Consider the following 12352-nt stretch of genomic DNA (forward strand, 5'->3'; position numbering starts at 1 on the left):
GACGACTCAGAAACATTCCACTATGAAAGAATTGGATCATTGTCCTCGTGGACACTCGTTGATTAATGTGCTAACGGTTCACACCGTCAAAGGCTGAAAGTCAGCACATGATCTTCATATCGTCGTGATTAACATCTGCTTCCTTCACCCTCTTTCAGTGGCGGCAGGCAGACTCCATCAGGCATCTGGGCAAGGTGACGCTGGCCCAGGAGCAGGACTACACGGGCCTCATCGTGGGCTGCGTGTGTGTCAGCTTGCTGCTGCTGCTGCTGGGAACGCTGCTGATGTGGAGGAGGAACAAACACATCGATGGTAAGAGCAGACATGTCGTACTGCGGTGGGGTCAGAGGGTCAAAGGTCAGTTCATTTCTGCCGCTGCCCCATACGCAGAGACTTCTGACAGCTTCAATGTTAGACAGTGACAGACTCGATTTGATTTCACTATCTGCTCTGAAGTATTGTGTTAATCAGCTCCTCCAGGTGGTTCATTAAAAGTTTTCAGCAACTTGGTTTGGCAAGAAAATATGTCATTAAAATCTAACAAAAAGAATTGAATATTTGAAACTTGAAGCGTGAAGATGGTTTACAACAGTCATTACACTGGAATTTACCTATGTAAAAAGTAAGTGAAGACATAAAGTAATAAAAAAGTAATAAAGACATAAAGTTATTGACAGATAAATTATATGTATATTTAAATCCATTAAACTTATATAATATACAGTATATAAGCATCAAATATATAAGTATTAATATTTTGTTTTGAACATAGTATTGTGTCATATATTTGTGTACTTGCAGCTTGAGTTCAGTGTCTTTTCTAACCTGTGTGCATGTGTATCTGCTGGGGTTTGTTTTGCCAGGTGGGTTTACAGTACGTTTGTGAATGGGTGCACTGGTGAAACGCTTCGCCTTTCATAGTAATACTCTTTTCTCTCCCCCTCCTCTTTATCTTTATCTCATGCTTCTCTTATGTCTTCATTCTCTCACTTCCCTCACTCTATCACTTGTCCCTCTCTCCCTTCATCCCTTCCCCTCTGTCTCATCATTCTGTCTTTCCCTCTCACCTTTCCTCCCACACCCCTCTTATGTCCCTGTCATTCCTTGGTCACCCCTCTCCTTCTGTCCCTCCCTCTCTGTCTCTAGATCTGTCTGAGGTGTGGTATGATGGCCGGGGTCACATCCAGCATCTGGACAGGCTGGCTAACGCGAGGAGCGTCAGCCCCACTAATGAAATGGTCTCCCACGAGTCAGTCGACTATAGAACAACCCTGCTGGAGGGTACGTCAACCAGATAAGCCCCTCCTCACCCCCACCTCACGCCTTCCTCTCCCCATCTCACCTCCCTCCCATCTACCTGCTTCCCTCCCTCCCATCTACCTGCTTCCCTCCCTGTGGGGCTGGACACTGTGCTAGCGGTGCATGCTCTTAACTAACAAGAAATTTTTTTTTTTTATATTTTTTATGTTTTGGATCAACTCACTATAATCATCCATGTCATCCCAGTGTGCATAATCATAATCCCAGCATTACCACTCCCTGATAACTCTGGGTCTATTACACTGTCGTAACTGACAGTAAATGAATTAATCTTTTGAAACCAAAACAGTGTTTGTGTCAAAACTCATATTTCTTCTATTACAAAAACACATTAGCGCAACTCATTCTTTCCGGGACAGTGGTGTGTCCAATGTTCATAATGGGTAAACATCTATAAATCTGCATATTCATCTAAATGTTCCTACTGGAAGTTGATGAGTGCAAAATGTGTGGGCCATGAAACCAAAATAATATACTAAAAAAGAGCTGCAGGATTCATGATTATTCTCTGTGGGATCATGGCCCATTCACATTATATATTTGTGATTTGATTAAATATTATAAATATATATACATTAAATGATAAAAGGTTATTAGCAGTGAATTAAGATGTAAGTATCTTTACCTCATATTTGTCCACTGCAGAGTAACTTTTAGCTGAAGAAAGTCCTCTCTCACTTCACTTTATGTAATTTTGAAACATGTCAGGGATTGAGTCTGTTCTCAGCACAAGTAAGCTGACCATCAGGCAGATCTTCTAAAACTTTTCACTCTGGTGTAATCTGAGTCACCTGCGGTTCTGGTTCTCTCTAAGCTTGGATCCTGAGGGCGTGAGTTGGGGGGCAGGGGGTTTTCTTGTATTATGATCCAGAGGATATGGGCAAAGCAATTTTCCTGTTGCTTGAAAGTGACTTGAAAGACTTCAAATCTGAGACGGTTACTAATGAACTATTGCTTTTCCTCAGGGAGAGCTGGGGCGCACGATGAGTCCATATCTTGCCATTTATGTCCACTCCGTCTTCTGTTCTGGCTTTTTAAATAAAATTTGGATCGTTTTGCTTGTAGATTCTTTCTGTTTACTCTCCTTTCACTCAGAGCATCAGAAGAGACATCAGAAACTGTTTTTTTTAGCTCTGCCAGCCTCCATCATAGAGTCAAGTTGCTCTCTGCCTTTGTAGCCATCCCTCTCTGATCATGTAACAGACCTTGACCTCCGGTGGCCTCGGTGATACAGTCACTGACCTTTGACCCCCTCCATCTCCTTTGCCTCTCCAGATCAGGGCACCGACAGGCCGGAGACATGCCGCGGGGCTCCTCCCATCTATGGAGGCAACGGGGAGCTGCTGTCTCCGAGACTGGGAGCACTGGGTGGAGGAATGGGGATGGGTCTTGGGATGGAGGGCGAGCTGGTGTCACCCCTGCTGATGGCCCCAGTCCACATAGATCCCTCCTGTCTCCACCCAGACCTGCTGACTGAGGTGCAGCACGTGGTGATCGCCAGGGAGCAGCTGCTGCTTCACCTCAATCAAGTCATTGGCAGAGGTCAGTCTATCATTTACAGTTAAGGTAGCTCATTTTAAAAATATTACATATTCACAGGGTCTTTAGTGGTAAGATTCAACCTCCTATGTTTTTATGTTGATCAGACATTATTGTTTAAACATTGTTTTTTCCAGAAATTGCTTTTTTATTGCATTTTCTCTTTATAAATTAATATATATATATATTTGTTAGCCACCCAGTTCTTTTTCTACTCATTCTAAATAAGAAAAGATGTAAAATGCACCAAAGACTTTTTGGCAGGGAGAAGCTACAAGCTGTTAATATGCAAAATAAAACAGCAAATCAGACATTTGTTCGGTTGAAACCATTTTGTATGAAGATCCAGTCATTTCAAAGTGCAGTGTCAAGGCTCTTAACAATATGAGAAGATGCTCATGATGCATGAAAGTGATGCAGTGACTATGATGCTCAGTTGCGTACAATGAAAAGCATCATAAAGCAGATTATAGCTTTTGACCACAGCTACAAATGGATGTGCACAATTAAAAACAAAAAGGATAAATAATTCAGCTGGATGTTAAAAATCGTCTGACAGGTCAGTGTCTGGCTCTTCTATTCCATTTGATTGTGGGCCCCATTGTCCATTTAGCAAACAGCACCTTAAATGTTCATATATTATTATGATCTTAGTTGCTAAATAATACCAAATCTTATTTACTTACAAACGGTTACTGGTGGGATTGTAACTGATGTGGAGCGATACTGTCGTCCAGCGAGCTCAGATTTCATTTGGGATTTATGTAAAGCTATACAAAAGCTAAAGTCGCCCACAAAGAGCTTAATTGCCTGCTTTTATCAAACCGCAAGCCTGACATGCAAAATCACCTCATATTGTGGCGTTTAAGTAGGTGGTTCAGACCCACAGATCAAATTCAGACCCCAAACCCCCTCATGTCACAGAAAACAGCCCTCTGCCCCCTCAGCTGAATTATCCCCTGAAGAAAAGAGCCTGGATCTCGAGGCAGGATTTTTCAAGTGGCGTAGGATGATTTGTTCACAGCTGGTATTCCCAGGGTCCATTGTTGGAAGTCGTAATCCAACACCCTCGGCCATCTGCAAGGACGTGATAGGAGAACGCCGCGCTCATTTTATTCCTGCACCCCTCTCAGTCTGGGGCAAGACCTCATGTCTTAAAGAAGAGATATAATTCAATAAAATGCACAATAACTCAATGGGGTTTGGCACATGCTATTAGCTTATGTGGGGTATTAATGATAAAGCCTCATACAGGGTTACTTGAGGGGGGAGATTTAGTGTAAGGGTAATGGTAACTTTAGAGAATCAGAATTAGCTGTTAAGGGTGTGCACACCAGGAAAAAAACACACTCACAGGGGTCACATGTGCTTGTTTTCAAACCAGCCAGATGTTTTGCGTGAACCAGTATGCAGAAAGAACTGCGTGCACTACATGAAATCGTCTTGATGCTTCTGCTCCAAACTTCAAATTTTCATGTGTAAACAGTGGACAGAAATATTTTTATCTGATTTCTGGAACTTGCTGTGATCCCGGAGCCAGCTGGCAGGACACATGCTCTTAATCATAGTGGCTCTGTCGAGAAGAAGGCTTCAATAAGCCAAGATATAAATGAAGTATGCTGATTGTGCAAAATCCAAAAATGGACCACTGTGTCTCCCTGCAAGAAAGCGGGTAATTTAGATGCTTCCATACAGTTGTTTCCATGTATGGGCAAGATTAAGAAAATGTGGTTTACTCAGTGGATCTATGAGTACAACAAGCAACAAGCCATGGAGCACAAAATATGATCAGCATCAGATTCAGGGTTTATTGTTTATTTATTTTCACATTTACAAGGAATTGGAATTTGGTTGTCAGTAATTCTCAGTGTAACTGTCGCCCCAAAAAAAGGAGTATATTCTGAGTATATTCTAGTGATGTTTATTTGGCATGGTGAAATTCAGGTGGTGCTGCTGCAGTGTCACCAATGGAGCATCTCTTCTGGGCCTCAGGGGCTCTTGTAAGCTATCATTATAGCATTTCCACAGTTAACAAACTGTGTAAACACTTTCCAGTCAGGTTTGCAATTAAATCATTGGTTTATAGGGCACACAGACAGCACAGTGGCAAAGTTTCCACTCAGAACAGCAGAGGAAAAGATTCAGTCCCGAGCAATGCTTCCTCCATCTTGGTTGTACTTTCCTAACCCTACCCATGTTTGAAGGATGGCAACTGTAGGGAGGGAGGTGAGATCCAGAGCCTCATTCCCAGATGTAACTCATTACTGACAGCTAGACAGCACTGAGACATGTTTCCTCCACAACATGTCAGCTCAAACAAACAAACGAGAAAAAAAAAAGAGAAGCTTGGTCAACATCTTGAAGTGCCAACTGATTCCTGCCCATTGACGTGGGCCTGGCTGCCACGGTTCACACGTCATTGTCATTAGAACCAAAAGTGGTGCGTCTCATATATCACTGTCTGAAATGGACTTCAAGAGGCTGGTGTTGTGTGTGTGGTGAAGACACATTGTTGCGAAGGTCTTTACAGGTTTGAACACGAGCTTTTGAAATAACTGATGCTGGCAAATTCTGACTAATACTGTACATCATGTTGTAACCTGCAGGTCACTTTGGTTGTGTTTTCCATGGAACTCTGCTCGAGCCAGACGGGCAGAAGCAGCACTGTGCCGTCAAGTCCCTGAACCGTGAGTACAAATCCCTTTAAATGGACAGTATATAGGACAAGAAGTGTTTTCAAAAGCACACAGTCCTGCAAGACACACACACAACACTCAACACAGTCTCTCTTTGTCCAAACATATTCACGTCCAGCCATAATTATTGCATCTTACGTCTGCTTATATTTCATACTTATTGTATGATATCACAACGTTCCAATAGCATTAAGGATCTCGTCTTGTCAGAGCCCCGAATCCTTTTCATCCTTCTTTTATGAGATGATGGTGATGAATGAGGTTCTGATGGTGAGGACGGCATTAGGGTCCCGTCTAATCGTGTAACCTGTCAGTTGGAGCAGGGAGATTGATGCTGGAACGATGTGGAGGAAAGACCCAGGCAGTCACCAGGAGCCACCAACCACAGTGGGATGGGATGAGCTCTGCCTGCTGGGGTTTAGTCCTCTGGGATTTTAACCTTTTATTAGGTTTAGTGATTTTCTAGGGCATCGTGTCATTGTTTTTGGTTTTCTTTTATGTTTGAGACCTTGAGTTGATGCTTTTATCCTAATTTAACTATTATTATGAGAAGCAGTTGAAAGGAAAATGAACAAAGACACATCCACTACCTTCAGAATGATTACTGTATGATGAGAGGAGGGAAATAAGAGAAAGGAAAATCCATCCTCCTCTCAGCAATGACCTCATTTTCTTCCCTAACTTTCAAATCAAGGCTCTGAAAACCAAATGTCATCTGTCTCTGTCTTTGGGGTCTATCCTCGGTTGAAGGCCAATCAGCTGGTTTCTCCAGACCTAAAGAGCTTCCATCTCTAACCAGATTACAGCAGAGTCAGTGGGGCTAAAGTGCAGGACACCAGAGACAGGGAGGCAATTGGCAAATGGGAAAGGGTCAGGTCTGTGTGAGGGTATTCAGGGAGGTTTTTTTTTTTTTAGCTCAGTTTCCATCATCATTCTTATTCCCCAAAGGTATATAAGGAATGACCCTCTCAGTGATGTCAGGACAGCAGACTTGTCCTTATTTTCAACAGTAATCTGAGCAATCGTTCCTGCCCTCTGCTTACTACAGAATTTTGACTGTTGGTTGAAAACATCACATCTCCAAAGTTTTTCTTAAGCTGAACTGAAAAACAGGACAATTACTTAAATTTACTTTTTTTCTTTTCTTTTCCAGGCATCACAGATCTCGAAGAGGTGTCCCAGTTCCTGAAGGAGGGGATAATCATGAAGGACTTCAGCCACCCCAATGTTCTGTCTCTGCTGGGTATCTGCCTGCCACCTGAGGGTTCGCCGCTGGTGGTTCTGCCCTACATGAAGCACGGCGACCTGCGCAATTTCATCCGCGATGAGGCTCATGTAAGGACACACAAATATGTGACAAGATAGACGCACGCTGTGATTCTCTGCATGTGGATCACTTCAGAGTTTAGTCAAAGATTTGATTTCCGATCCAATCAGCTGATAGTTGTGTTTCCTCCAGAACCCGACAGTGAAAGACCTGATGGGCTTCGGGCTGCAGGTGGCCAGAGGGATGGAGTATCTGGCCAGCAAGAAGTTTGTCCACCGAGACCTGGCGGCCAGGAACTGCATGTGAGTTCGCATTTATTCATTCAGTATCACACGAGTGTGTGTTATAACTAAAACGACCTACTAATCATAATATAATACAAAATTACATACAGCTAGGAAGAGAAAAGAAGGGAACAGGTCAGAACAGAAGACAGCAGAGGAAAACACATTGCTGCATAGGCTTAGAGTAGATTAAAACAATAAGACTAAGGTGAGAATAAAAGGTCTTTATTAAAATTAAAAGAAAATGGAAAGCAGTAAACACAGAGATGAGCAGAACTGAGTCCAATAGAAAGTAACGGTTCTTTTCCCTGACAGGTTGGATGAGAGCTACACAGTGAAGGTGGCGGACTTTGGCTTGGCCAGAGACGTTTATGATAAAGAATATTACAGCGTCCACAACAAGAGCGGAGTCAAGCTGCCTGTCAAATGGATGGCCCTGGAGAGTCTGCAGACACACAAGTTCACCACCAAGTCAGACGTGGTGAGGACTCAGTCACATGCATTCCTAGTTTGTACTAAGAAATTTAGATACTGACTCACTTCTGTTGGCATTTTTTTTACATTACAACAAAAATGTAATCTAAATAATATCATAAAAGTGTGTTTTAATATGTTACTAAAAGGATAGTTTAATGAGTTATTATTGGTTTTCCCCATAGTGGTCGTTTGGCGTGTTGCTATGGGAACTGATGACCCGTGGAGCCCCGCCGTACTCTGACGTGAACTCGTTCGACATCACCGTGTTCCTCCTGCAGGGGAGGAGGCTGCTGCAGCCTGAGTTCTGCCCTGATGCCCTGTGAGTGCACACACACACACACACACACACACACACTTTTCACCTGTCGTTCACCTCCTTGAGCAAAGCGCCACGGCTCGGTTAGTGTGAGTGATATACTGTGGAGCTGCACTTAAATACATCATCAAGAGAGAGACAGAGTCTGAAAGCCAGAGAGAGCAGCAGCAAAAAATACAAGGTGAAAGAACTGTGTAAGCAATGGCAGCCATAAATAAAAAAACACTCAGGTTCAGGACATTCATCATCGTCAGCGAGAGTCTAAAACACACTCACAGCTCCTCAGTCTCCTCAGTGGAGCGTTACATCTCATCACCGCCGTGGGTCATATAAAAGTCACTTTTCGTGGTTAACCACAAAACACAAAGCAAGTTTTAAATGGAAATTAAACTCCAGTGTAGTTTTCTTCTGTATTTGTCTCTTTATGTTGCTAAGCACTTGTTGCTGTGGTAGGTAAGTGCTGCTTCTCCTAAAGATACGTCAGAACAGGACTGGCAGTGCCGACAAGACCTTTTTTTTTTTTCTTGACTTTTCTGTCAGCAGAGTGTGAAGGTTTTTGTTTTTTTTGTTTTTTTTTCTTTGGATCTGTTCACATCAGAGTTTTCCAGGCAAAACCTGCTGACATGCTGTGCTAAAATCACCACACAGATACAGTATGATCCGTGCTTGGACTGTAATCAATCTTTAGAAAAATGTATCTTTTATCCGGTGATAAAATGCGGTAACTGTACCTGGCGTGGCTAAAATAAGAGCAACCTCTACTTTGTGAACATGATGAGTGATAGAAACTCATGTGAAACTTTGTCTGAAAATGTCGCATCAAAGGACAGGAAAGTATTTCAGGGTCGATAAAGCGCACACATCAACTCACAGATACAGTATCAGAGTCGTCCTTATTAAACTCTGACCCACTGGTACTGTGTGAAATCAATGCCAAGTGTGATCTCACACAGTGCAGATAACATCATGAGGTTCACTGCATGTGTGTGTAGTGTGTGTGGAAATTAGAAGGGAGTGTTCAGGTGAGGGAGGCAGAGGCCCAAAGTTCCCAAGCTGTAAATTAAACAGAGGCATCAGGAGGTGATGCACGCCTGCAAACATTCCCGCAATTCTTCACTCCTGATCGTTCACAGGGTGTCATGGTGATAGCAGTCGCTGGCAGATACTTTGGAAGACTGGAAATGGGGCCATTCATCTTCATTTTTAGCAGCGATAGAGGACAAAAAGGCAAAATCATACATGTCAGCTTCTGACATAAATGAAGAGGTTTGTTGCAAAATGATAAAGATGAGGCCCACTCTGACAGCTGAGCAGACCTTTTCATATACACAAAACCTTTGAGGGAGGAACAACTCATAGTAGATTTTTAAGCTACTGTGTTGATGATAGTGATGAATTAACTATTAAGAGCTATTGTGGCAATTTGGAATAAGTTTCCAGGTTTGAAATCATGGCTAATAGAAGATGTGTTGTTATATGGAAAAACTCTAAAGGAGGAGAGGAAAAACAGAACCTTATGCTTCTACAGGCGTCTGAAAAAGAAAAGAAAAACATGGCAAACTATTCACACTATTGAAATAAGCTGACTCCTCTCCTCTCTCCTTTCTCTTCTCCTCCAGCTACACAGTGATGATCGAGTGCTGGCATCCAAAGCCGGAGCGCCGGCCTTCTTTCTCCGAGCTGGTGTCGCGCATCTCCGCCATCTTCTCCAGCTTCAGCGGGGAGCACTACGTCCTGCTCAACACCACCTATGTCAACATCGACAAGATGAGCCCTTACCCCTCCCTCCTCGCCTCCTCCTCTAACCCTTCCTCCTCCTCGTCTTCCTCATCCGACCCCTCCACCTCCACGTCCCTGCCATCCCAGTCCCCCTTCTTTTGCCACGTGGAGCGAGACTGCTGCACCTGAAAGAGGAAACCGGAGTGGAGAACGGCAGGTGGAAAAAGACTCAGAAAAGGAGTAAAGGAGCGAGGAAGAAAGCAGTGAGGTGATGAAGAACTACTGTATGCACTTGCCAAACACTGGACACTGTATGCTGAGGGAAAACACAGAGCTTTGACTGTTCACTCAATGTACATAGATCCTCGACTTTTGACCTTCTCAAGCATCACCAAACGACAGGAACCATCGGCTGACCTTATGGACTCCCTCCAACCTTTCTGACCCTTCATAGACCCCGGGGAGCGGGAGGTCAGCCTTCTTGTGTCTTCTACAAGACAATTACAAGGCACAGGAACGCCTCCTCGAAGATTTCCTGCAGACAAAGCCACTGTCACCGAAGCACAAAACTCGTGGTCAAACACCCAGAAAAAAATCCCATTGACTGCTGTACCCACACTGGGAGAGGATAGATTTCATTGTTCTGCTCTCGTCTGGCCGGCATGTGCTTCGATACACAGATGTGGTAATGTGAATGTTCGACAAATGGCCACGTATTGTGTCATATAAAAAAAAAAATTCACACCTCCACACACTATAAAATAGACTATGTGCCACCCTCGTATGCCTGAGAGACAATGAAGCCTGCTATGATAGATTTTGCTGCCTTAGGTGAGTAAACCAAGGCGTGCTGGAGATCAATAAAGGCAGGTAACAGGGGAGTGGCAGAAAAAAAAAACTGCTGCCTGTGTGCAGTTCACTGGATGCTTTATTTGTAATAATTGTTATAATTATCTTTGGGCAGTTAGCTTTTAATGTGCTTGGCAAAAAAAAAAGAAAAAAGAAAAAATGTCTTACTGTCTCACCGTGACTCACCTGTGTGGAATCCCCAGATGTTTCTGAGTGAAAAGGGTTAGAAGCGCTTTTTATTTTTATGTTTTTAAAACCTGAATCGTCCCGTCATGTCAAAACACAGCAACTCTGACAGCACGAACACGCTTGAAAGGTTTTCTTGGGTAGAAGCAGGAGAACATTTTCTTTTATTTTTTTGTTGGTTGATGAACTAAGTTGCCTACTGTTTGTCAGATCCATGTGTGTTTTGGGGAACGTATGTTTTGCCGACAGAGAACATGCTCAGTCTGACACACGTAGATAAAGGATATGAGGGCTTGCAGCCAGAAGGTTTTTTATCTCAGATCATAGAGTTTTAGATTCTTGGGTGTTTTTGTCCGACCCTTTCAGGCAGCCATTGACTTCCATTCATTTTAATACAATATAAAAGTCATTTAGCAGATTCTTGAAACATTCTTGAGTTTTGTGATCCACCACATTTGTCTGTTTATATTGTCTGTGTTGTGTTCAATGCAGTGTATACTCTAATATGATGTAACATCGGGTTTTGCCAATTGATGATCATATGGATTATTGACTACTGAAGAGACAGTCACCAATTTCTAATGTTCCTGCTGAGATTAAGAAGATTTATTTTGGGGGAGAAATGGGACAAAATGTGAATAAAGAATCTGCTTAAAGATTTTTATATCATACAGAAATGAATGGAAACTAACAGCTGCCTGGAACAACAGAAAAATGCATCCAGTTTTCTAAAACACAGCCTCCTGACTTAAAGAGCTGTGTGCTGTGACGTCAACATCATTTTCGGTAAATGGCATAAAAACACGAAATACTGATGTGGTCAGTGTCCCTTTTTCTTCACTTTGAGTAGCAGATTATGTTTTTTTGTTTGTTTGTTTCTTTTTGTTTTTTTATCTGAATGGCTGCTGATGTAACTGTGCCATTGACGGACAGGTATGAATGTTTGCTATGACAAGAAAATTGCTGTACTATATTTTTGTATTGACGATGAGCCTCTTCTTTAAAAATCTGGTCCAATGGGAAGACTGGTGGTGAGTGAATAGTGCCACGAAGAATGAACAAAGCCTCTTAATCAGTCCTTTGTTTTCAAGACAAATCACTGCCATTTTGTAAATAGAGTGAAGGGATGGTAGGGATCTGTGCGGGTCTGTCTGCAGCATGCGGAGCCACACATCTGACTGATAAACGTGCGGGTGTATGCTCTTTTAGCTTCTCATCATTACCGCCAGATCATTGTGAAAACGGAAAAGAGTTGAACAAACCTCACACCCAATGAAACACTCAGACTGCTGTCACTTTGATCATGTGATTCTCCACGACTTTGTCTATGCTTAACACTGTCTGTTCTATGTGTGCGTGTGTGTGTGTGTGTGTATGCATTGATTTTATTGTCTATTAAAAAAAAATCCTGAAGGTACATGTTCCTATGTAATGTCAAATGAACTTTGTCAGTGTAATAAAGCTATACTATCAGAGTTAAGTCCTGTTTCTACACATCCTCTGTGGACAAGACAAATAGCTACAACAGCTGTGCTAATGTGTTTTATTGAACAGGCTTGTCCTTGAGGCAAACATAAAGCAAGACTGTATAGAACTGTAATTACCTGTACAGTACTCATTCTTTAAATTACTAGCTGCTCACTCGCGGTATTTACTGCATCATACGTTCCATATGGTGGGTCTTGTGAAATAATGTGCA

General features: G+C 42.7%; 1 protein-coding gene across 1 annotated transcript in view; it reads left to right on the forward strand.

Annotated features, from left to right (window-relative positions):
- The window catches only part of met (MET proto-oncogene, receptor tyrosine kinase), a 62173-nt gene extending 50060 nt beyond the window's left edge, over positions 1–12113 (forward strand). Inside the window, exons 13-21 of the mRNA XM_041038212.1 lie at positions 159–312; positions 1147–1281; positions 2596–2862; positions 5466–5546; positions 6709–6890; positions 7015–7124; positions 7422–7587; positions 7766–7902; positions 9519–12113. Of these exons, the coding sequence (XP_040894146.1) occupies positions 159–312; positions 1147–1281; positions 2596–2862; positions 5466–5546; positions 6709–6890; positions 7015–7124; positions 7422–7587; positions 7766–7902; positions 9519–9807 (1521 nt within the window). The 3' untranslated portion in view covers positions 9808–12113. The remainder of the gene's footprint in view (positions 1–158; positions 313–1146; positions 1282–2595; positions 2863–5465; positions 5547–6708; positions 6891–7014; positions 7125–7421; positions 7588–7765; positions 7903–9518) is intronic.
- The last annotated feature ends 239 nt before the right edge of the window (positions 12114–12352 follow it).

Source organism: Toxotes jaculatrix, chromosome 5 (assembly GCF_017976425.1).
Source record: "Toxotes jaculatrix isolate fToxJac2 chromosome 5, fToxJac2.pri, whole genome shotgun sequence".
Lineage (NCBI taxonomy): Eukaryota > Metazoa > Chordata > Actinopteri > Toxotidae > Toxotes > Toxotes jaculatrix.